Source organism: Protopterus annectens, chromosome 10.part0 (genome assembly GCF_019279795.1).
Source record: "Protopterus annectens isolate FY-2018-M chromosome 10.part0, PAN1.0, whole genome shotgun sequence".
In the NCBI taxonomy this organism is placed as follows: Eukaryota; Metazoa; Chordata; order Ceratodontiformes; family Protopteridae; genus Protopterus; species Protopterus annectens.
The window spans coordinates 1,781,277,500-1,781,304,980 of NC_056744.1; the positions used below are offsets into that span (position 1 = coordinate 1,781,277,500).

The 27,481-nt window shown below is 38.9% G+C and overlaps 1 protein-coding gene across 1 annotated transcript in view; it reads right to left on the minus strand.

The window, feature by feature from the left end:
• LOC122814494 (integrin alpha-M-like) overlaps nt 1-27,481 on the minus strand; it is a 646,884-nt gene that overhangs the window by 446,301 nt on the left and 173,102 nt on the right. Inside the window, exons 3-4 of the mRNA XM_044087069.1 lie at nt 16,106-16,220; nt 5,361-5,485 (exon numbers count right to left, since the gene is read on the minus strand). Coding sequence (XP_043943004.1) covers nt 5,361-5,485; nt 16,106-16,181 — 201 coding nt within the window. The 5' untranslated portion in view covers nt 16,182-16,220. The remainder of the gene's footprint in view (nt 1-5,360; nt 5,486-16,105; nt 16,221-27,481) is intronic.

Genomic DNA, 27,481 nt, shown 5'->3' on the forward strand with positions numbered 1-27,481 from the left:
CCCTATTCACCTAGATGAGGTGCATGGGAAAAAGAACTTGAAAGGAGAAAGCTATTTTGGCAATTGAGACTGCATGCAGTGACATTACCAGGTTTCTACGAACATACATCTATCACTTCTATACTTAAGGGCAGCTAAGCTTTGAAACACAAGTATGTTTTTTTATTGATGCATTACACAAAATAATTTTCTCAGTAGCCCTGTCTGGGTATATTTCTTACCAATACCAGGTTGGCATTCATGTGACGTTATCATTTGTTTACAGTTTTCAACAGTTTTTAATAGTTTATTCATGTACAAACAAGCATTATTTCTTATGCCAGTGTTTTATTGAATAATTATTTTAACTGTTTTATTTAAAAAAAAGTGTTTTTAACACATATAGGGTATTAAAACAATTCAATTAAAACATTAGTATTACAAAATTGTTTGCATTTGCTGACAGTTGTAGTTTAAGAATTCTGTAGTACTTCGGTGGAGGTCATTTTTTGGCTGTTTTATTTTCAAATATCTTTATATACTTTGATTATGTTGGCAAACACTGTTGTGACGAAGTCCCGAACGGTGGAATGAAAGCGCTTAACTGTGTTTGTTTCTTCAATGCAAGTTTTTATTTATCAGACTTGAAGTTTCTTGTGTATTATTTCATGATTGGTCTATAACACAGTCTGTGTTTGGATTTTCTGCATGTTTAAACTGGAATACATTATCTTAAAGGGTTTTGTATAACTACAGCTACTACAGTTTTTGCAGTGTGATACCATCACACAAGCTGAAGTGGGCTACTTTTTCTCTTGAACTGATATCGCCGGCGATATTATGTGATCCTTTTGCTTTTTCTTAGTTTTGATTTGGCTGCATGAACACAGCCTGGTTTTGTATTTGTAGTATTTTATTTATTGTGTCCAATGTATAATAGTCACTTTATACAGAGTCACATCTCATATTCTTACATCCTTAGTCATATGCTATCTGTCATCATTTTCTTCTCCAATCCCTTCTGTCCTATGGCAAGAGTAGGAAAAGTAGGTCACGAAGCCATCTTGTTTTCTCAAGCCTCTTCAACTTCACCAGCCACTTTGGAGTTCCAGTCAGCTATTGCCCTTTCTGTAGCCAGCATAATAATATTTTTTTTTCCTACGGCAGTATAATATCTGTCTCATGCTTATCAAAAATGTTTTTGCTATCTTATGCTCATTTACTATGTAAGAGATGTAAGTATTTACTGAACTTGAAGCATACCACTACACCTTAAAATGCATTCTGTAAGCACAACACAAACACCTGCGGTACAGAACACCTCACTATACTAGCTTACACCAAGGTTGTTAAGAGAAGACTGCCTAACCCACCTGGCCTAAGTTCCAAGAAACCTCAGCCATTAATTTACATAAACTTCAGTCTTACCTTGCACATCCACAGACAGCACACATACCTTCAAGAGTCACAAGGGTGCAGACTCCAGGTTCATAAGGCCCCCTGAGACAGCATACATCAACAGTAATATTTTGGTAATAGGTGAAGACAATGAAAGTTAGCTGCCTTTCTTGAGGCATGATCTGGAATGTACAAAGGGCTCTGATGTCTGTACATACTGATGAATACAATTATATCTGGCTGTGGTCTATATGGGGGTGAATAACAGCAGGCAGTCTACCTAGATAAATATGTAGTAGGATAAAATTGAGCTCACAATGCATGTATCTAGGGCAAGAAAAACACTGGCCATGAGTTACATTTTGCCACCACCCAGAATGATGCTGAGATTCAAAATAACGATCAATCACTTTAATAACTGGAAATGTAGCTAAACAAGGATGTGTCAGCTTGGGCTTTCCAACTATCTTGAATGTAGTAGGATATTTGGTCCATTTTTTAAAGATTTTGTTAGACAAGCCCCTGATGACAGTAAAAGTCAAGATATGGATGATGACCTCTGATTCCCGTGTGTAATATAAGCACACTTACACAGGATGTGAAACTGTAAAAATAAAGAAATCGATTTTACAATGTATTAGTGCTTTTCTCTAGCTCCCCCTAAAGATATGGTATATATTACTAGGTTTGGCCAAGTCCATCAACTTTTTATTCCATCAACAGCTTTCACGGCTGATTGAGCGAATGGTAACAAAGCACTGTAATACTAGGTTTATGGAATATGACCTTTCCTCGGTACTGCGCAATGTTGGAGTTGGTGTATATATAAGTACAGGGGGAGGCTTGATCCCACCCCCACATAAATGGTTGTTTTCACTTTTGGTGTTCTGTGGTTATATTCCTGAACATGAGAACTGGCTTGTAGATCTTTTGGAAGTGTTATATATGTATTACATGCAATGCGTTTTGTGTGGTTAGGACTATCAGAAAACTGCAAAAGTGTATATATGAGCACACACATGACATGACTGTGAGGCAGCTGAATGGAAGTCGGAAAAAATAAAATCAGGACTTAGTAAAGTGGCCACTGAAGACCTGCTGGACTGGAAAGAATAAAACTGGTAAATTAGATTGGATGTTTTTGTCACCCCCACCCCATAGGTTTGAAATGGAAAATTTTAAGATTGTTTTAAAAAGAAAGTCTTCAAGTTACTAAATAGATCCCGTTAACATTATGATGATGAGAGTGATCACTTGGTTCATATTCATATATTTACATGAGCAACTTTCTGCTATGTTTCACAGTCTGATAACATCCAGGAGTACAAAACAACCAAGTATGATTTTATTTTTAAAATAATGTGATTTTATCATTTTTATAACATTTCATTACTGTTTTTTTTTTTACTTCTGAAAACTGATTTGGTTCATGTTGTGCTGCTGAAAAACTATTTGTCCTTCACTGGGTTTTCTGTCTTCACTATTCATACTTGTGTTCTTCCCCTCATTCACTGATTGTGTCTTAGAACATGTATAATAAAAATGTCCTTTTGTATAGTCATCATTCACTATGGATGCTTATTATGAACACACCATTCAACTATAGGAGCTGACTACAGCCTGTTTCATAATTAAGGCAATATTTGCATTGTGCAGCATAAACTTTATATTTTTATCAGTTCCTCTTATTGATATTCCACTCATTAGAAGTTCTGTTATTTATTAATACAGGATTATTTCAGTTTCACAAATCCCATTCCTTAGCCCAGTTCACTATCTCCTCCAATGCTGCTTTGTCCACCATGCAAATCTCTGCTTCAGGAGGGCAATGTGGATTTTGTCCCTGCCAAAGACTAGTCCAATATCTGTTCTTGCATAAATCCTAGACGGGCTGATGGTTTTGCAAGCACTGTTGATTTATGTTTTATGGACTTGAAAAAAACATATTACCATGAATCCTGGAATGTGTTGTGGGAAATGTGACCAGTACAGGGTCCCAGGGATGATACAGCTTGCCAATAAGCCTTGTATTTGAACTTTAAGAGTTATGCGTGCATTCCCATCATAAAATCAAATGTGTTTAAGTAAGTGAGGGACACTGCCAAGGGGGTACCTTGTCTTATTTATTTTTATTTATTTCCATTAGTTGACTAGGATAGTCTGACTGGGATGTCCCTTTTTAGCAGAGTCCTTGGAAGAAAAGCAGTACAATCTTCATTGATATGGGCCAGATTCAATAAAGCCTACAAGGATGTGACTCTGTCTTAAGAAGTTTAAAAGGATGACAAAAAATACAAATCTCCTAGAATGTATCCAAGCCACTGCTCAAAACCAAAACCATAAGATCTGCCACCCATTGTTTATCACTTCATTCGTCTGAAAGTTCATTTCTGCCTTATTATCTGTTTGCAAAAATTATACGTCTTTTGCTGTGTTTTCCTCACTTGTGAGTTCCCTGTTTTTCATTCTGCTGCTACCAACATTGATACTCTGCATTTACTTCTGCTTCCTTCACCACTGTGGCCCACCTCAAGTTCATAATCGACTACTTCATCTATCAATCACATCATTCAAGGAGAACCACACCCACAGACCAAAAACATGCTGATTTCGTCATGGGTTTGGTGTTTCCTACATTTTAACATCACTCTGGGACTATTTACAGGTTTTTAAATATTTTTATACATAGTTACTGAGACTGACCACATGAGGTCTGGCATCTTGAAGTAATTCTGATTGTTTAGTCTGCCTCTAAGTATCCCAAAATGCAGTACTCGTCAGAAAAAAGTTACATCACGCAGGCATCTTTCTTCCTAAAGCTCCTGTCACTGCATTGATTTTACATGCATACACTGCGGTTGTGGTGCTGCAGTAGCATTGTTGCCTCACAGTAAGACATTGTCCTGTTCGATTCTCAGCTAGAGCGTCTTGTGTGTGGAGACATGCATGAATGGGCATACCTTCGTTGAAGGTTGTGTGTCAGGGCCGGCAACTCGGCATGTAAAAATCTATTGCCAATCATTAGCGGACCGGAGTTCCACTGTGGCGACCCCTAAACAGGAAAAGCCAAAATACACAACAACACTGCTGTTTTTTGTCAGTTAGTTTTAAGTAACATTTCATGCTGTTCAATGACTGTTTAAAACACAAACAGTGCAAATGCCACAGAACAGACTTTCAAAGTGCTTTTTACTGCTGCTCCTTTTTAGAATGGCTAAACTGCAGTTTTTCTGAAGCCTGAATTTTACTACTTCAACTCATCTCCCATTCCTTTTACACTTAACTTCCCTAGCTGTCAAAGTGCTAAGGGTAATTTGAGCTGTTACCTGCTGTGATTGACAGGTCACAGCAGGAGACTTGACTCATGTACTGTTCCCTTGTTCTACCCCTTACTTTCTGTATGGGTAGGGGAAGGACCAGGGAGCTGTGACATCACAGCATGGGTGGGTTTTTAGGACGGTCATTGTGATATCAGTTTGGGGAGACAACTGACCAGAAAACTACCTGTATTCATTGGCCTTGATGACATCAATGAATTGGAGACTGCAGCAAGGGCAGGATAAAAGTTTTTTTGAAAATGAAACCACCACAGTACAGTAAGGTACTGTTGTAGTAGAGGGAAACAGTCAATTTAAAATATTTTTGTTTATTCATAGCAGGGACAATAAATAGGGAGAAAAAGGACAGAGAATTTCAGCATTTAACAATAGAATCCCATTGTTGTCCTTCAAATGACTGGCCAAGAAGGAGTGACAGAAGTGTAGAAAAGCTGCACAGCTGAACACATATGCCAAATATACAAATAATACCAAAACGTACTTAAACAATGCAATGCTTCAGTGAGTTTGCTGTCTTGTTTGTCTCTGATGCTAGAGAACTAATAGTTTCTACTAACCAACCTCCATAAGAATGTATGACAATAAATTACAACTATATGCACCTACAAAAGAATCAATATAAAATTAAGAAAAACAAAAACTTACACGAGTGCGTCTGCTTTTCACTGCTTGCATGATATCAGTCACAAAATTTTTCATTCTTGCAAAATTGCCCGGACTTACACTTCCAGAACCATCAATCAAAAATACTATGAATGTTGCAGAACAAGCTTCACAAAGAAAAACAAATATAAAATGAACCATTTTTACTTTACATGTGAAATTTGTTTTTAATGCAATCGATACAATGAAATGAAGTCAACAATTTCTGTACAGCATGCATTTCTGTGGCTACGTTTAGAAATCCTGCAATGTCATTGATCACAACAGTTCTAGTGCCATAGAGGGATAAAGCCATAACTATGATCTAGGTGATCCAAGTTTGGTTAAAAGCTCAGATGCCTGCTGGAATTGATGTTGATGAGGAACAAGAAAACTTTACCTGCTCATCTACTCTGGGGGGGCGCAGGGGGTATACTGGCAACATTGGCCAGAGCATGAGCTCAGATAGTGATACTGGGGTGACCATGAGAGAGCTGGTGTTGCAGCAAGTAGACAGGCAAAAAGAGGAGTGCATCACCATAGAGTTGGGGACATTTCCCTCACAACATCATTTCACATCCATCAATACAGCATCAGGTCATCATTGACGAGGCAGGCCTTATGTGAAAAACCCATTTTGATGCAGCAGTATGATGGCTTCTTACCTGGTATCATCCCTTTCTCAGATGCATGGCAGATAGAACCCACAGAACCCACATATAGGAGGTGGAAGCCTAAATGTGTATGGGAATTCTTGGCACCGAGACAGTGCCCTGTTGCAGGTCAAATGGGGCACCATAAATGCATGTGAATCTCTAAGAGTGTGAGTATTAAGCAGTTAGCTACAAAGTAGCAGTGTGAAAAAAATGTCAACAATTTCATTGGTCAAAACAAATCATGTGACTTTGACATATATAAGTATCAGGTGCAGGAGTGAAGAGCTAAAGTAATCAATGACATTTCATAATGCATTATGTACATGCAATTAAGGAATTTCACTAATAAAGAACAATTTATCTAGGAAGGCAAAATAAAAATACTTCCATTCATAGTAATAGCAAAAATATAACATGTTCACAAAATAAGCATATTAAATAATATTAGCTAATATTTATGCACATTACACACTGCAGGATTACCGTAAACACAAATATCTAAAAGCACACTAAAAGCAAACTGCATGAAAGTGACCTACCTAAACCATAGTTATATGTTTAAAGGATAACAAGAAAAACAGTACACAAAGTCTAAACTAAACTGTCAATATATACAATAAGAAGTTAAAGCAGGTTATGACAGAATAAAAATTCCAAAAACTAGGAGGTAATGTCAGCACCATACCTCTTAAACAAGTTTTTTCATATTTAATGGAATCTTCCCCTCTCAATGGAAACAGGCCATGCTAACTCCAGTACCAAAGGCAATATCCAAACCATCTCACATTATAGGCAAATAGCTAAGCTAATAACTATTGCAAAAATTCTTGAAAAATAATCAGACAACATAAATAAGAATTTCTAGAAAAGTATGGCATACTTACCTATGAACTTGTCAAGGAAGAAGCAAAAGCACTATTTTGTGACAGTGTGGCATTTTACAGACATACTGTTCACAAGCCTACTTACCAGATGTAGCTTTGTAGACCTCCCCTGGGCATTTAGACAATAAACCATCACTGCCACTCTACAGTTATTGCTTCTAATGGAACAGCTTCAGAACTCCATATTATGATTTAGCAACTATTTAACATATAAGTTCCCCCCTGTCAAGCAGTCAGTGAAGTTCCAGAGAGATTTGTTCTTGGACTGCCACTTTTCCTTGTCTTTATAAACTCTTTACCAACAGTTTAACCTTCAACACTACAGTTGCTAATCAATGATGACATGGAAATTTAGTGGCAATTGCTCAATGCTTCATCCATTAAAATGACCTGAAAAGAGCACCTTAGATAGACACCTAACACAGGACACCTCAAAAAAATAAACAAATAAATAAATAAATAAAGAAAAGAACCACAAAGTGAAGTTGTATCTATTTATTTATTTATTTACTTGAATTTGTTATAGAACACTGATTGCAACTGACCTGTCTCAGTCTCAGCCTTGACAAAGTAGTAATACAGTAGATCTGTTCGGTTGTACGTACAATGAGATAAGAAAGCATAGAAGCAGTATACAGTCAGACGAAACATAAGCATGAAAGCCGAGTAGCTTATTTACTTGGTTAAGTGTTAGAGTTAGGGTAAAGAAGGAAGGGGAGAAGCAAGGGGCAGGGGGATTTAGAAGTGGTCAGGTAATATTGTTGGAAGGGTGGTAGTAACATCTGGGGGCTTGTTTAAACTGAGCTTTAAGCTGGAGATGGAAATTTAGTAGGAAGTTGATTCTTATGGCAGAGGGGGAGAGAGTCCCATAGTTTGGGACCAAGAAATGAGAAACTGTGGTCTGTGAAATGAAGGCTGTTGTTGGGAGCTTATAGGCAGGGAACTGAGCTTTTATGGTTTCTGAGGTTATATGTGGGGAAAGGTCTTGTCAGCTTGGTTGCCAGGTGAGAAATAGTTTTAGCTATTAAGAAGTTTGAATAACAGAGAGCCTAACAAAAATTGACTTCTTAATGGTTTCATATAGCATCAAGTCCCAGATTAATGGAATATCAGACACTATCATGGTTCACACATGACTCAAGTAGAAAATTACATACCCAAAATGAAATTCAGCATGGAAAGTGCACACACACACACACACACACACACACACACACACACACACACGCACGCACGCACACACACACACACACACACACACACACACACACACACACACACACACACACACACACACACACACACACACACACACACACACACACACACACACACACTTGAGGGCCATTAAGGAAATAAAGGAAGCAGTCCTATTACAGAAGGTATATAAGATGACAGTGACTTGACACTAATCCCATTATATGTCAATGGCATGGGAATACTCCATTACTTCCTCATGTCTACCATGAGTCATATAAAGCAGAGTTGAAATGGATTATGGGAAAGAGAAAGGCTAGATGAAAAACAAGATTGTATTGATATGTCAAGCCCCATTGACAGTCATGTTGCAGAAAACATATTAAAATTCTATAAGAAGCAGTCAGAGTGATTTTGAGGTGTTAAAATAGCTCAGAAAACAAATATACAGTGAAAAAAATAGATTTTTTTTAGGTTCTATGGTGGAGTTTTCCTTTCATATTGAGTGTACTGATACTGCTTGTAATGATTTTAGTAGCAAATTAGTGAGTTATTTTACTGTAATTAGTTTACTGGTTCTTGCTGGTGGCAGTAGGAGACCTGCAATTTAGTCAGTAGCAAGTCCACCCAAGCATTATTCTAAAAATGAACTCTAAGCAATTATAGTCCAGAGTCATTCCTGTCGTATCATTAAGTAATTATAGTCTAGAGTCATTCCTGTTGGTATCATTAAGTAATTATAGTCCAGAGTCATTCCTGTCGGTATCATTAAGTAATTATAGTCCAGAGTCATTCCTGTCGGTATCATTAAGTAATTATAGTCCAGAGTCATTCCTGTCGGTATCATTAAGTAATTATAGTCCAGAGTCATTCCTGTCGGTATCATTAAGTAATTATAGTCCAGAGTCATTCCTGTCAGTATCATTAAGTAATTATAGTCCAGAGTCATTCCTGCCCGTATCATAGATCAGCACTTCTGCAAAACTTTGCCAGCCACCGTGATTGAGATGGGTATCTTGAGACAGTGTAAGAATGATCTCATACTGTCTAATGATCGTCTATTACTCAAACAGTATAACACAGCATGTGACAGATGTAGATATATAATATCCTTGAAGGCAAAAATCTCACACACAGTAAACCCATTCACTAAAATTGTGAGCAGTACACCATACATCACATCTCACCTAGGCCTTCACAGTGCACATAATCCATCATATGCTGAGGTTCTAAAGATTAACTTGCCTAAAACTCACAAAGACCTCCAAAAAAACACAGGAACAAAGCAAACTCAGTATATTAAGCCTACTTCTGCACATAGCATAAGGAGTCCCAAAGTCACAGATGCTGAGCCCATAAGGCAGGCATCGACCCAACCAAATATTCTTGTTACAGATGACTCCATTGTAAGACATATAGAGGTGCCTTTTACCAGGCGGAGTAAGGAAAGAGTGTCAGTCAGTTGCTTGTCTGGTGGCAGGATACCTCAGATCATGCATGCACTAAAGTCCTTGAAGTAACATTAGGACTTTGCCATAGTTCATGCTGGTGTCAATGACTTGAGGTGCACCTTCATGGACTATGTGAAAAGAAAGATGGCAGAGGTCTCAGACTATGCTATGTGTCTAAGACAGGTACAAGTCTAGCACTGAGCATTATTCTGTCTTCTCCAAGGATTATGCCATGCTATGAGCAAAAATAACTAACTTCAATAATTGGCTTAGTTTTTGGTGTCATTCAAAGGGAGTCCAATATTTCTCACACTGGGAAGAGTGCTTCAGCAGGGATGGCCTGCATCTGTCCCCTCTAGTGTTTCAATTATTGCAAAAACATTTTCCACCTCCATGGTGCCTTTTTAGGAAATTCCAACCTGATAAAACTACCAACATAAAAAAAAACAAGTAAAGGAAAATGTGAAAGTGCTACTGATTAATGCTAGGAGCCTAAACAAGAAACTCCACACCCTACAAGCCCTTCTCACCCTGGACATTGATGTCTGTGTAGTGGCTGAGACATGATTTAAAATATCAGAGAGCACTCTGGCTGTGCAGGGTTATACACACCTTCCATATGTTTAGACCAGCTACAGTGCAGAAGAGGAAAAAAGGTGGAGGTGTCTTCATTTACATACAGAACTGACTCGCATCAAGACTGATAAAGCAGCATAAGACACTAGAGCTTCTTAAGGTCCAAATAACCATCAGAAGGATTTTATACCATCTATCAGCTAGCTATAGAACTCCCTCTGTGACAAAAGAAAGCCACAATGCCTATCAAGAGGAATTGGAATCACTCAGCATTAAACCCAATACCACTGTTTCTCAAGGTGATTTTGGGGGCACCTCTTTTAGTTTATCCCTTGCATCAAAACATCAGTATCAAAACGCCTTTAGGAAATAAACTTTTAACACAGCTGGAAATGTTAAGGCAAAGTTTTGTAGTTGCTAGACATGTGGTCTAGAATACTACTGAAGAGCCTGCCCCAGTTTTTGAATTAAAGTTGGTGTTCACAGCCGCTACAGTGTGGCTTTTGTCATTTTACCAGTTTTTGAATTAGTCAGAGCATTGCCTGGTTCAGTCACATAACAGGCAAGTGGAGATATCAAGAATCAAACCTTGGACTACAGGAAGTAGCTTGATACAACTCAAAACTTAATCCTCTATGCTGCCAGTCAAAAAGGCAGGTAGTCAATCCCTGGCCATTTGTGTCGAACAAGAAAGCCAAACCACTAGACCATATGGGAACCACATGCTCTTATAATCTTCAACACCTTTTATAAACAACAGTCTACACTGAAAAGTTGTATCAGAAGAATCACAATCCACAAGCCTCATGTGATTCACTACAGAAGTCTATTTCTGGGTGGACAAACTGCTGCAGTATCTGTGCCCTGTGATATGCAGACACATTGTACTAACATCTTCCTACGTTTACCAGAGCAACTTTGATTCTTGGAAGATAGATGTCTTCATGAGCCCAACTGATGATTTAGCAAAACCTGCCCACTGTGACATATTAGTAATCAGAACATCCTTTAGAGTCTTGGAAGCAGAAGACTGATTCAATTTACTCAGCCTTATATTCGTACTTTGGGAGTTATTAGTTAATATGTATGTCAAAGTCCGTTCTATGGAAATTGTATGTCAGAAGTCTGTCCTTAAAACTATGTTTTGTAAAAAAAATTGTTCTCTTGGAGCTTTCCTCCCCGGGCCTCCACTGAAAATGGACTTGTAATCCAGTTGGACTCTCCCGGTCAAGAAATGTAAAATAAATAAATAAATTTTGCATATGATCAACTGTTGCTGCACATATTCTACTTGACCACCCACATTTTCCATCTTATTTTTCCTTTCATCAAGTGATTAGGCATTATATTCTCCTGCAAGCAATTCCATTTGCCTTACACATTCACTCAGTAGTCCAAATATGTGCCATAAACTCAATTTTACCTGATTTCAAATTACTATTATTTCCTTAAAGTTCAGCAGAATTGTTTCCTATCTTTCAGCATGCTTCTGGATAGCGAGCCATCTTCTTGAGTTTCAACTCTGTGCATTTCCCCTTCCACCATTATTAATGTCCCTAAAATTTACAGTTTTTCAGCTATCCCCTTGATACTATCATCATTATAAACTCAGTCACCATTACTCATGCCAAAGTTTTTTTATAAACACAGAAACTATAACTTTAATTAGACAATGGACAAAATTGCATCTTCATCCAGAAGGGAGAAAGAATGTTCTTCAACAGGGTGCTAATGTACAGATAAAGCCTGCCAAAACAAATCCTCTGCTTCATGGCAGCATCCCTACTTCATGACAGAAAAAAACAGATAGCCTCCATGTTTTACACTTGCTAACATGACTTTATTTTAATGAGTGTAAAATAAAACAAAAAAAAAAGTTAACTAAAAAAAACTAAAAATCAACTCATCTAGCAATCGTAACTGCATCAGCAGTTACCAAAGCCTTGCTCATTTACTTAAACCTCACGAAGCACAGTTTAAAAAAGCCACAATTAGCAAAGTGAAAAAATAATCAAACAAAAAAAGTGTGCCTATGTGTGTGAGTGAGACAGGGAGAGAGAGAGAGAGAGAGAGAGAGAGAGAGAGAGAGAGACTGACAGACAGACAGACAGAAAGAGAAAGTGATTGAGTGAGAATGCATGCCTCTCAATTTCTTACTTCAAGAATTCAGATCCAAAGAGGCTTTTCATTAACATAGATTACTTGAACAATAATATGAAACTATAATATCTTTACTGTCTAACTGCAATCCCCAATATTTTACTAGAAAATAAAGAAGACAAATCAGGGATGTTCTTAAAATCAGGAATGGTTGGGGGGTACAATGGTTTGCGCCGTATGTCTTTTTTAATTAATTTGATCACAGAGACTGGTGAGGTGTATACCTTTCAAGGACTCCACATTTGGCAAAGCACTCTGATCTCAAGTCCTACATCTGCATCCACTCGGCTGTTCTGCTCTGACATGGGACAGCTCCAGTTTCTTCACCTTCATCGGCTGGAGGGTAGAGCCAATGAGACAAAGACTTCTGAAAGCTCATGAGGTCAAAACAGACCAATAGCAGACATGCAAGCGAGAATTAGTGTGATATTTATTTTTCTCTGGCCTTTTTTAGAAAAAGAAAGACTGTGCAGTGCCAAAGATCTTTCAGACCAACAGTGATCACCTAGAAAGTAACTTAATAACTGTATACTGTAGACTTAAAGTGTGTGAGTGTGTATGTGTGTGTGTGTGTGTGGGGGGGGGGTATATCAGGCAGAGGGCATACCTCTGCTTCTTACCTGCCTCTAGCTAGCAGAATGTCCCTGATTTTCTCTCATAATTTTTGTGCTGTCCTTCATTAAAAAGTAATATTCAGGTAAATCATTAGTAGACAGTCAATAATGCCAGCCATTTTAGTTTCATGCAGCTTATTGTTCAGAAAATACTAGTTGAGCCAGCATCTGTTGTTCTATTACATTTTTAAGAGAAGTGGAGTAATATTTAAACATTCTTTCTCTTTTTTGGCTCTTTGTCCCCTACTATTTTCACTTCAGCAAAATAATTGAGAGCTGTCTTGGTCCATTCCTCACAAAAAGTCTATTTTTCTTGCAAACTGTCAATTACAGTCTTGAAATAATAGCAGCCACATGCATTTCAGACTTCATATCCTCCAGAAAACATTTGCTAATGCAAAGCTTATATTCTAACAATCTTCAAAGTATGAAATAGCAATATTTAAAATCTATCCCTGAAATTGGGTCTTTGTGATTCTTTAGATAGGAAGTTGGGAGACCAGGGGATGCTCTAGTTGTACTGAGTGATTCTGACATCAGCAAGCTGAAATACGTTTCAAGGCTATTATGTACGAAATGATGCATTCATCTGATCTCCATCAGACATTAAAGATGTATATGGTCATACAAGTTGCTACAATTACTAGGCACGTGTGTGTGTGTGCGCATGCGCGTGCACACGCACATGTGTATGCATGCTCACACATACGTATACACTCAAAGAGGGCAGAGCTCTTAGATGTTTATGATTCTGCCTCATATTTTGGACTCATCCTCATAAAATTTGTGGTTTCCCCTCAAACTATTGTTCACTGCTGTCACCAGATAATGATAAACATGTAATTTTTGGATTGCATATCTTTCAGAAAATGTATGCTAATGGAAAACTGGTTATATGAACTACTTTCTGAGTATATAAGAGAAGTATTTAAAACCTGTCCCTGATTTTGGGTGGTTGTTCCTAATTCTCAAACTAAATGGTTGAGATGGCATGTGAGGTTTTATGGGTTGCTATGCTTGATCCTGACAGCAGTGAGCTGAAATACATTTCTGTGTCATGCTTTTATGTATTTATTTATTAATTTAATCTTGAGTAGACATCTAAGATGCACACAGTCATAAAAGTGGTTGTAATTGTGTGTGTGTGTGTGTGTGTGTGTGTGTGTGTGTGTGTGTGTGTGTGTGTGTGTGTGTGTGTGTGCGTGTGTGTCTGTGTATGTGTCTGTGTGTATGTGTGTGTGTGTGTGTGTGTGTGTGTGTGTGTGTGTGTGTGTGTGTGTGTGTGTGTGTGTGTGCGCGTGTGCGCGCGTGTGTGTGTGTGTGTGTGTGTGTGTGTGTGTGTGTGCATGTGTATTTCAGCTCACAGCTGTTAGGATTATAATTATACACTGCAAAGTATTTATAATGTTATAATAATCAGGAACAACACAAGACTGTCTAAAAATGAAAACACACGTCTGAGGTCAAGCAGAAGTTTGGACTGCAGACTAAAGACTACCTTCCCTACCAGGGATTGATAACAGAGTATAGAACCACAGCTGGCTCAACCACTGCCCTGTGCTGATCCCACAAACTAGCATCCCCCCGGTTCTTCAAGTGAAAAACAAAAACAATGGGACTTCTCTGCAAAACCTGCAGGATGCTTCCATGCTTCCTGCAGAAAGTACTCAATCTGCATGTCCTGTCTCCCCACTCTTCAAGTGAAGAACAAAAAATAAAAAAGGCTGGTCCTTCTACTGGCACACTAGTCAAGTGGCCTGATACATGACATCTCCCACCAGCCATTCGGGTACCATTTCTTTGCCCGGTCCCCTATCCCCCTTCCTCACATTTTAGTAAAGAAAAAAAAAAGAAAATATTTTTTTTTCTTTTAAACTGTAGCAAACTGCTTGCTACAAATGCAGCAAACAGTTGCTATGGCTTATACCCTGCACGTAGCACTACAGTGCTCAGGTTTACTTTTGAACTGTAGCAAACTGCTTGCTACAATGTAGCAAGCAGTTTGTTACTGTTTGGACCACACACACAGAGTACTGCACTGCTCAGGTTTGATGGAAAATGCAATACCAGATTTAAAAGGTTGCAGTTGCCCTTTCACCACACCCTAGTTAAATCTAAAACAGAAGCTGATTTAAAAAAGGGACAATTAGCATTGCATCTAAAATATTGCTTAATAATTATAAGAATCAATCAGAGGATGTTAGAAAAGATTGGAAAAGACAATTTACAAAGGAGCAATGCACTGCATCTGTATGCCTATCAAGGATGTAACAAATTCCAGAAGGTTTACGAATTTTGCTTTGAAGTGTTTGTATAGGTTATTGCTATAGACCAAGCTGATTTCAAAGAACGTTTCCTTACGCATATAGCAAATGCTGGAGGTGTGATGGTACACAGACAAAAACAGATTATTAGTAACATGTTTTTGGGAATGGATTGAGTTGGATTTTAAAAGATATGAGATCCAATAACTTAAATTGAAGGTGGTAATATATACAAGACAGAAAAAGTCCTTGCAGTATTTATTCTATCACAGATGAATAACGTTTAGCACCTCAGCCAACATTTTTAAAGGTTTTAACAATTTCCCTGCAGAGTACTTTGTCATAAATGTTGGAGGGGGGGGGGGGGGGCAAATTGCTATAAATAAGGAAATTATTCTTTTGGGCTGGGTCATAGGATCTAAATTGCGTACTTATAGTGAGAGATTACTACATTTAATGTTAATGTCTGCCAGAAAAGCAATTACAAGAAAATGGAAATCAAAATCTAAACCAAGTGTAACTGAAGTACTAAAGATTGCAAAGGGAATAAAAGAGCTGGAGGTGGGATCTTTAGAATAGGGATGGAACAAAGTATGTAAAAATAAATTTATTTGTAGCAACAATCCATGCAGAATGATGTTCCTAAGGAGAAGTAAGGTTTAAGGGAAGGCATGGATTCAGCAATTCAAATAATGTTACAATGAATGCTAATTGTTAAAAACAAAAAACAAAGAGTATTATGTATACTGCATGAAATATGTTGCTGTAGTTTGTTTTATCTTCCATTAATGTATGTGTACCTCTGTCACTATCTACAAAGGGATTTTAAAAAGGTGTTAAAAGAAAAACAAATAAAACTGAGATAGGAAGTACTCTTATTTTATACCAACTATATGATTCAAGTAACTTTGAGCATATTAGACATCAGTTTTCTTCCTCCTGTTACCTGGAAAACTTGTTGGAAATTGGGCTGTCTTTCGAAGCTGATTATCTAGGTAGAAGCACATCCCAATAACGTACATATCAGTGAAACAATCTTTCGCTAATGTTGGACCACAAGCCTGAAAAAAAAAATCAAATACATGTAGAATGAAATTTTATAACTGGAAGGCAATGTAACAGTTAATCACTGGGTCACTCAATAAAAAAGCCTATTGGATTATGCACATACACATTTCAACAGAGCCTTACAAGCCTGTACTTTACAGACTATAAGGATAACCACATAGGTACAATAACAGCATAATAAATCACAGCAGAAACGTAAAGCTTTGGCATGAAAATAAGTTACTAAGTACCAACAATATACAGACTGGTGTAAACATATACACGTGATGTGCGTCCATGGTGACACAAAATTTACTTACACTTTCTTTTCAGTAAAAAAAATGCATTGGAGATACAGATTTTCTGTATGATTTGATTAATACTAAGTTAGTAACAATGACAAAAGGGAGAATAAGGGAGTGGACAGAGAGGAGTCTGAAGGGAATTGGGCCCCTCAGTGACACTGCAAATAAATGTTGTTATAGATGACATCTGCTGTTCTGAGAAATAAACCTTGGCTAACATATCTCACTACTGTACTAGATATCACTGCTGAAGAATTTGTTTTAAAAACATAATTATGAACCAGAATATGGAATGTAGAAAGGAAGGTTTAGTAAGCGACAAACAGGGTAAAGGAATAAAAGGAGAAGGACAAACAGTAGGGGCGCAGCTGGAACAATGTGAATATATATAGCAGTTAATTGTAAATCCTGGGCTTAGCATTTAGTTGGTTGGCGGCAGCATGCTACATAACCCTTTTTAACAGAGCTACCATTTTCATTTGTGATGTCATAACTTTCAAAGCAGTTACTTCTTACTTGGCAAGCACATTTTTTTAGAATAGTTTAACAGGGTTTTTAAAAATTAAGCAAATGTTATATGCAGACAAAATGTCTACACAGCTGTATTTTGATAAATATTTTCCAGCATCCTACAAAAGACAACATTCAAGTTATGACATAATCATTATAAAATTAAGCAAATGTTATATGCAGACAAAATGTCTACACAGCTGTATTTTGATAAATATTTTCCAGCATCCCACAAAAGATAACATTCAAGTTATGACATAATCATTATAAAGGCAGATATCTTTGCAATTCTTTGTGACTTTATGGGTCCATGTCTATCACTGTCAAGATAAAGTCAGGTAAAAATCCATAACCAGGACAATTACTATGTTTTAATGTAGGTGTAAATTCAGAATCATCAAAGTCATCTGAAAATAGTTTCATGACAAAACGGTCTACTTAAAATATATGTCTTACCATTTCCAGCTACCAAACATCCTTTGAAGCCCTTTACAGAGTATGGTTTGCTGCTGTACAATGCTAAATGTTTGCTCTGATGAACAGTTTTTTTTTTTAAACAGATTGGCCTTTCAGGAAATTATATTCTCTTTATCTGGTTTCTTGACACTAGACACATTTTCTTCTTGCACCGTTGCACAACGTATCTTTTCTGCATCACTACATCTGGTTGTGTCTTGACTCATACAAACTCATATTCAAACATTAGGCTGGCTGGCTGGTGTCACCCCTGTTGAAAGATACACTGTTCTATCCATTTAACAAGTTGTCTACCTCATGAATTGACACCAGCAATCACTATAGTATTCTATCTGTAAGCCATGAGCCTTTCCATCCTTCCATTTCTTGTGATTATAACAGAGTTGTAACTTGATAACTTGGCAACAGATCTGAATGAAATAGTGGACCATTATCTGATCTGATTGTAGTACCTAGCCAAACATTAGGAAGTCTCTTCCAATGTCTGGGCAGTTGCTATGTGATATATTTAATCTTTTATTTTAATATTGTTAAAGCCAATGTTTATAAAGGGGTGACGCAGAGGTATAGCTAAGGAATGGTGAAGGGGCAGCCTCCTTGCATGCAAAGGGTTAATGGACACAGTCATTAATGCCCGTATTTGGTTTCAGAATGCTCATACTACATTTTTGTTCAAGGCTTAAATGTCCAGCATTCATTTTTTGCTTCTTAGTTTAAAGTTGGGGGGGCAGATTGGGGAGTTAACTATGACTCTGAGATGACTTGTTCTAATGTCAGCACCATGTGTTATCTCTTCCAAACAGACTTTCTATGAAGACTAAGCAGTGAATGCCATGGAAGGAAGATACAGAATGCCCCTTCAAGATTTAATATGTGATTAAAAGAAGTGGCAAGTCCTATAGTATAAATGTTTAGGGTTTATTTTTTAACCTACTGTTCTTCAGAAGGCAATAGTTTGGTGATTTATCTTCAGTGGGTGTTCAAAGATAAAACAGTAGGCCATACATTTCTGCTCATTGTTTAGAAATTACCACAGCCACATAGGTGTTGTCAGCTGAAGCCCAACAAATATGTATTGTAAAAGTCTCTAAAAGTATGGCAGTATCTATATAGTGTACATTCCAGAGTGTCTTATTGTGGTTATAAAACAGGCAATTGTATGTTTGATGTACATTAGTTTAAAGTAAGTATTTTAAAGAAAAGTATATGTTATTAAAGCTTTAGTCATGCAAATAAAAGAACTGCTAACGTTTCTTAACAAGGTCTAGATATGCGTTATAACAAAGACAAAAGATTTTTACATAACCATTTAATGCAATGCACTGATGCATACAGCCGTGGTGGTGCAGTGGTTAGCATTGTCATCTCACAGTAAGAGGCTCTCCGGTTTGATACTCAGCTGAAGCACCTTCTGTGATGGAGTCTGCATGTCCTCTCTGTGGTCAAATGAATTAAAGACATGAAGGTAGGTGCGGGTGTGCCTTCTTTGAAGGTTGGATGCTGGGCTGGCAACTCGACACTGTAAAAATTCACTGCCAATCATTAGCAGACTGGAGTTCTGCTGTGGCAACCCCTAACTGGGAAAAGCTGAAAGACTGATTTATAAAATACATGGCAAATGAAAAAATGCACATAAAGCATTGCATTTAACATCATGTATGATGACATTTGCAAAATGATTCATTTTAGAGAATACTTAAAAGAGATTTAAGCCTTTTTATAACTTTATACTAAGAATTTTAAACAACTAGAAACAATAAAGACTAATGCATGACAATGGGACAGTTGTGAATTATAAATGAAGAGAACAAAGGGAGTGAACACCAGGCAGGCAAAAATACAAAGTAACTGCATACAAAATGTCCGCTGGTCCTTACCTATGGGGGTTATGTTTATAAAGGGTTGTCCTAATAGTAGAGCAGTCCAAGATTGTCAAAATATCCATTTTCACTATTACATCTAAATTTTCCTAAAGATTGTACTCATAAAAAAGTTGTTTCATGTGTAAAAGTTTTCTAGAATCTCGAGATAATTATCCGAATTGTTACTTATCACTTGATAAAACCAGTTTTGGGTAGTAAGATTTCTTGTAATTCCATCTACAATAACAAAAATCTTTTTTATTTTTTTTTTGGCGGGGGCATATACACCTATATATGTAATGGGTTAAATCAAATACATTTTCCATGACTTCTTTCCCTAAATGCATTCTTACATTATGCAGAAGTAATCCACGTTAACCATGTAACACTGCCAGTGTTTATCATTCCGTACTGTCCTATTGTACTGACACTGGCGGGTGTAACTTGAGACACTGATCAATTTAAGGGCTATAAATATTACTACTGGAATAGTTACACCTTTCCTCCTCTTGAGGAGAATTTGATTTTAGCTCAGACCAACATATGAAACACTTAACTCAATTGCAAATTCTGCTTCACTAACTGGAAATAGTGAGAATCTGCAGAGTATAAACCTTGTATATCTTTATGTACTAAGGAGGGTAGTTATTGGAGTAATTTAATACTGTATGATGATGTAAGACAGTCTTACTACTGAATTTTAGATTTAATTTTTTGGTGGCAACATAAACTTTTATAGATGTATTTTTCTAGAAACTAGAGGACCTTAATGGTAGACCACCTCATTGTAAACTTTAGGGTGTTTATTTTACTTACTCTGTGATAGATAATGTGGAAACACATGGAGTATATAAAACCATCCCTATCAATTTCTTAACTTCAGAATCCAGGAGAAAGACAAATATAATTAAGGACCCATTCTAATTGCTGGCACTACTGACATAAAAGTTGACAGAATAAGAGAACTTGAATTAGCATGCTGAAAATATTCCCCCGGATTCATGAAGCTCGGCGCAAGGCTGGTGTAAGGCTTGCGCCGGCCGTGCGGCGTATATATGGAGTAGTAGCGCCATATGCATATTAATGAAGGCATGCAGCTGCCACAGCCACGTGCATAGGAAACGTGCGCGAGTGCATGGAGCGTACCAAAGTTGCGGAGGGAGGCGTGTCAATGTCGGCTGTCGATGAGCAACCGAAACTGCTGAATAGTATAGTCTGCCTGCAGTAATACTCACACCTATCAGTGTCCGTGGAGACTGAAATGTATACAAAGCATGCAAGATAGTTCCTGCGAACAGAAAATGAAGAAGCAAACACAAATGCACGATAGGGAATAACAGGTCCCTACCCTTGAACAAATGACAGAAAAACCGCGTGCCCGTGGTCCAACATAGTGTTTATAGCTATACCATGTGGAAATGAAACATATCATATGCTAGGGCGCTGCCAGGAGGTACGTCCAGCCCAATGGAGAGGGTCACCAGCTGACCCATAATGTGAGGGAGGGTACATAGCTGTGCAGATGTGTCCATAACAAAATACACGAGGAGAAAAGTAGATATATGTAGTGACTGTCATGTCCAAATCATATCCCACAAGGGATGTAATAGTCACATACAAAAGGTATGTCTGTATCCCACATAACAAATGTGATAGGGAATAGAATACACATGTAAACGAATCAGGAGCATAGAAACAGCTACAACAATAAGGACACATGTAGGCCGAAAGGAACAGTATGACCTGTACCATCGACTAAGAAAACCACCTGTCCCACTTTGCGAGCGACTGTACCGCTGCGGCCAGATGTGTCCTGACACAAGCATGTAAACATGGCAAATGTGCAGAGATTATAGGACATAATTATCCCTCAGATGTCATGTAATAGTGGTATTAAACAGTTGTTCTCCACATGTATATTACATAAATGTCATAAGAAAAAGAATAAGCCACTGAAATGCTACAAGACTAAAGCTTAGATATAGGCAAGAGTTGTAAGTTCTATCTGCCGAACTGACCGTGGGTATGTGTCAGCGTGGAAAATGTGTTGTGTCCACCGCAAATGTTACATTGCGGCCAATTGAAAAGGTGGAAACAGTACCGTAGACTGTGGGGAGGTATTGTCCACAACAGTCAGATATGTGGAAGGAATAGCATGGACATCAGAAAAGGTGCCATCCCCCCAATGAGTACAACAGGTGTGCAAATCCCGGGAGTCATCGGTAGAAGCCAAGCTAGTATGTGACACAGCCAAACGGGTAGTACCTGGGTATACCAACTAAGTAACGAAAGTGAAGTATGGGCGTGTACCTATGTGTGTGAGGTATAGCATGTGGGAAGCAAACATGGCAGGGTAGTCCACACAACCATAAAGGTACCCGACACCTGTAGGGCAGTCAATGTGCTACTCTGGCCGTGTCATGGCCCAACAACAAAAGTAGTGAGCTATCGGATGTGAGTAATTTGCATGTGAGGGGTGGATGGGTAATGGTAAAACCCGCAAAGGCGACACTGTGTCATATGAAGAAAAGGTGAACCAGAGGTATAGGAGGGGGCAGCGGGTGAAGTGGACATAAACACAAACACATGGATAAACAGCTGCAAGACAAGCAGACAGGCTATAGTGTAGAACACAATTCCACAAACATATGTATCATGTAAATGTGCGATCAAAATGTATAGATATGTCACCGTCACATACCCACAGGTTGGTCCTGATGGAACTGGCCATAACAAATGCAACACACCTGGCTGCATAATGGGCTACCCAGCATACCCTTCACATCACACAACCCAGCCCCGTAACAGAACGTCCACCAAATCCACCTGTACGTGGCCCACTGGTCCGTTGCAGACACAGCTACACATACCTACCCCTACGCATATGTAGTAGGTATTGTCACCCTAGGCAGTGTCAGGATAGCAAACCATGTATTCCCTGCATGTTAAACCCCCTTCACATTTTCATAAAGCCAAAATACATTTCAATATCATTTCTGTGTGGAATGGTCCAATTTCTGGAATATCCCTTACGGGATAAGTAACCTGTGTAAATAGTAGAACGGGTATGATGACAAGATGTTCAATCCTGTACATATCTGGACACAAGTCAGAACGTGAAGTACAGGTCCAAGACACTGTCCAGACCTGAGTGGTCATGCATAACTCAGTACACAGGATAAAACACCTTCCCATGATGCACGTGTCCCCACACAAATATGCGGGAGAATATATCGCACACTCACATAGTGGCAAATAGCAGAAGGGTGAGGAAGACACCTGACATTAACAGGAGAACCCTGATGAAGTGCGAGGGATACCTAGTGTGTGCTGGCATGACCGACCATACCTGACAACCCATGTGAGTTAGATATCTGGACAGAGCCGTGACTACAAGTGAGACAAAGGTACAACAGCAGGTAGAATATGCAAAGATAGCTGTTAGACGTTATTCCTGTATGTGCAGTCTGAGTACCCAGAAATTCCACTGGGCGAAGAAGTGCCCAGTAACAGCGGAGGCCCAGGTAGAAAAGCCCCACAAGCAATACAAGGAAATAAAGGCTACATAATGTTAAAGGTAAAATACAAGAGTAAAAGGCATACAGTCAGGAAATACACATGCATAACATGTGCATAATAAGACAGAGCAAATCCAGAGTTTGTAGTGGGAATACAGAAATGTACAACAATGACATACTGGGAGTCAAGTGAGTGTCAGCTAAGTCTGGTTAAGCTGGAGGGTAGATAGGAGCAGGAGTATGGAGAGCTCAGAGGAGTGAGATCCGTAGAATGTATAACAGGTGCAAGCAGGAATATATCCATGTGGATGGATAAACAGATATATCATAGAATGACAGTTTGCACAATGGCATTAATGTCCGGAGTATGAAGTCTGAAACTCAACTGTCTGCCAGCACGTCCCAACATCTGTCCCTAATGCCGAGATACTGCTGTGCCAGATCACAACAGTATATTACAGAGGTTCGTACCATATCACTCAACTGTCCAGATATTCGCAGAATGACCTGAGTGCTGGCTCATAGTGTTGTGTGCCTCCGACAACCTGCGTCTGTCTGGTAAATAGGTGTGGATTGACGTCACGAAATAATGAGCATTAAGTATAGAACTCCACATCCCGCAGAAGAGTCATGACAATGCAAAACTTAGTATTCTATCAACATTATAAGCTTGTAAGGAAACTAGTTAAAATGTGTCCATCTTACTCTCCCCATCATGCAGGGTTTGCACAGATTTGTTGCCCAAAGAGGTCGAGAGGTATGGTCCGTACATATGTACAGTAACAAGCCATGACATTTGTGTAATTTTCAACTGCATACCTGTAGTCACAACATGCCCAAGAAAAGAATCCCCGTTTGAATGAATACAGGTAATAGTCAAATGTGAATGGGAACCCCCCCCTTCACCGTGGAGTATGGACCGTAACAACCCCACCCATAATATGTACAGCCAACAGAATAAGCTCCTGATAGGTGCCCAAACACATGTGTCTATAAATACAGGTAAAATGTTCATAATAGGGAGATGCTCCCTGTCCACATGCTTCATCTGACATTTGAACTCGGCCAGGGAAGTTCTGTTCACCAGGCGGACAAGCCCATACCCAGATCACTACATGAACACCCTGACAATCAGAAACGTGTATGTGATATGACTATATGCCCTGGTGTTCTGCATATCCTCGGAGTGATTAACAATGCAGCTGGGGTCCACAGCAGTAGGCAATACAGGTGCAAGCAGGAATATATCCATGTGGATGGATAAACAGATATATCATAGAATGACAGTTTGCACAATGGCATTAATGTCCGAAGTATGAAGTCTGAAACTCAACTATCTGCCAGCACGTCCCAACATCTGTCCCTAATGCCGAGATACTGCTGTGCCAGATCACAAGAGTATATTACAGAGGTTCATACCATATCACTCAACTGTCCAGATATTCGCAGAATGACCTGAGTTCTGGCTCATAGTGTTGTGTGCCTCCGACAACCTGCGTCTGTCTGGTAAATAGGTGTGGATTGACGTCACGAAATAATGAGCATTAAGTATAGCTCTCCAAATCCCACAGAAGAGTCATGACAATGCAAAACCTAGTATTCTATCAACATTATAAGCTTGTAAGGAAACTAGTTAAAATGTGTCCCTCTTACTCTCCACATCATGCAGGGTTTGCACAGATTTGTTGCTCAAAGAGCTCGAGAGGTATGGTCCGTACATATGTACAGTAACAAGCCATGACATTTGTGTAATTTTCAACTGCATACCTGTAGTCACAACATGTCCAAGAAAAGAATCCCCGTATGAATGAATACAGGTAATAGTCAAATGTGAATGGGAACCCCCCCCCTTCACCGTGGAGTATGGACCATAACAACCCCACCCATAATATGTACAGCCAACAGAATAAGCTCCTGATAGGTGCCCAAACACATGTGTCTATAAATACAGGTAAAATGTTCATAATAGGGAGATGCTCCCTGTCCACATGCTTCATCTGACATTTGAACTCGCCCAGGAAGTTCCGCTCACCAGGCGGACAAGCCCATACCCAGATCACTACATGAACATCCTGACAATCAGAACGGTATGTGATAATCGACTATATGCCCTGGTGTTCTGCATATCCTCGGAGTGATTAACAATGCAGCTGGGGTCCACAGCAGTAGGTATCGGAATGTGTAATATGTAGTACCGTGTTTCCCACAGCAGGGGAATGGATGCCTGTGTTGTAAGTGAAGCGGTGAGGCGTATGTTGATGTAGCTAAGTACTATGGGTATGCATATCAATGAGGCAGAACAGCAACAGAATACTGTTTCCGGCATCCGTCCAATGTGAATGCAGTCCCAGTTGAACTACGACCACTGCAGATATCCCTGTAAAGTGTAATGAATGCATTCGTGCTGTACACACAGTTAAATACGTAAAGTTGAACAGTGTGTTTCACACCAGTCCGTAAACCAGACTACAGATGAGTAAGTGTTATGGTCAGACATATGAAAGGCTGCGCAAGCACACATTTATTAAACAGATGTAACCCACAACATGTAAAATGCAGCCTGTGTGTGTGATCCGCTCACAGCATAGTAAATGAATGCTGTTTCCCCCACGTTAGATATACATGGCTCAAACCTGTTAACCCCGTAAAGTATGAAACCGGACAAAGGCATGCAAACTACCGGTACAAATAGGGACAAACCCCAGATATGTGCCAGAACAAACATAGAAAGTGGATAGAATAACGGGTGTGTCAGTAGCATGGATTCTCTGAAGGGTATTCAGTCGTAACCTGAACTGCTTGCCAGTATTTCCCAATGTAAGTCTTAAATGAAATGCCACTACATTGCCAGATAGACACAAGTTTATGAAAAACACACCGAAGATAAAGAGGCAACCAGCTGTACACTCTGCGACAATCTGTACAGTGGAAAGGTATGGTATGGATATAGATATATGTGTATACACATAATCCACAGACGTAAACCAAAGCAAATTATGAAATGAGGACTGTACATGTATATATGTATACACAACAAAAATATGTCCTGTAGATATGACATATGTACATAAATAGGCCACAGCATAGCTAATATGGGTAGTCAAACAGTCATGCACTTTAGGTGAATATACCCCTGCTTTCCAATCCTTTGGCCAGAAAGTGACAGTCCAGCAAGTTCTACACTTTAAAGATGCATATAGGTGTCCATTGCAGGACCCCAAAAAATTGATCCATACGTAGTGTCAACCGTCATTGACGCAAAATAAGTGACCTCAGCAAATCACGATATAGCTGTACATGCAACAGTAGCAGGTGCAAGGGTAATGACACGTGTCGATAGAATGTATGACGTACAAACTGATATCCAGAGAGTGGGGAGTGCATATAAGTGTCTCCACATCTCAGTACCACCACATTAAACATGTAATGGGTACCGTGGAAGGTGTCAGGTATGGGAATCATGGGTATGCAGAAATGGGCCTAGGTGTTGTTTGGCAGAGATTTAGTAGGCCCTCAAGGGAGTGATGTGGGTATAGCACACACCTATATTCTCAATAATGGGGTAAACCATCCACTGGATATTACGTAAACCATTGTAGGAATATGTAGGGCCTTATATCAGTGTCATGTAGGCGATTATCATGGATGGACATGCGTACGACCAAGATGGTAACCATAACTGGCAAACTGTCAGAATAAGACAGCTGCACTAAGGCATAGTACATGAAATACAAATAGGGACTATATTAGATATACCCCAGACAAAGTCAGAACATTGATAGAATACTGGCGTAGCCAGGAATACGAATGTTATGAGTGTTACTAATCATGACGCCAGGAATACGAATGTTATGAGTGTTACTAATCATGACATAGAAATGTCAGTCACTATTATCTAACCGCACAGTTTGTAATGCCTTGCCAGTAATTTACCAGAAAGGCACATTACTATGACAAATGTAACAAGACCAAAGGTCAAACGTCAGGGCGTTTACCCATAATGTGTACAGGTTAGGGGTATGAAGGTAACCTGTCCAAAATACATGTACAGAACTAGTGATACTAGGTGGACAGGTGAGAAGAAAGACATCAGGACAAATGACAAAACATATACAAGTCATACGCATGTACTCCGACAAATGTGAATGACAACGTATGCCCTGTGAAAGTCAATGTGGAAGGTTAATAGACTCAAAAGAAATGTGTCCCTCAGAGTGTCATGCAGTGTCACCATTACAATGTCCAGTCCCCCATACTGCATCGTGAGCTCTGCCACTGACGGAAAGTGCAACACCGCGCATACATACGGTACATGATAGACTAACTAGTGTGGATAAGCAGCTGTTGGCCTGTGTGAGGAATACAACCCTCTGGGTGGGTGTGTCCTGCAATATAAATGTAATGGCATGTGGCCTGTGATGCCACCATACAGTGTGTGTATTGGTGTCAGAAAGTTGATATCTTGTATCAGACACATACTCCGCAACTGTACAGATTTACACAGAATGTGCAGAGTTCTGCCTCATGTGTTTGGTGTCTTCCATGTAACATCAGTACCATTCTGGCAAATTCCTGATAACTGAAGTCATGAAATAATGACAAA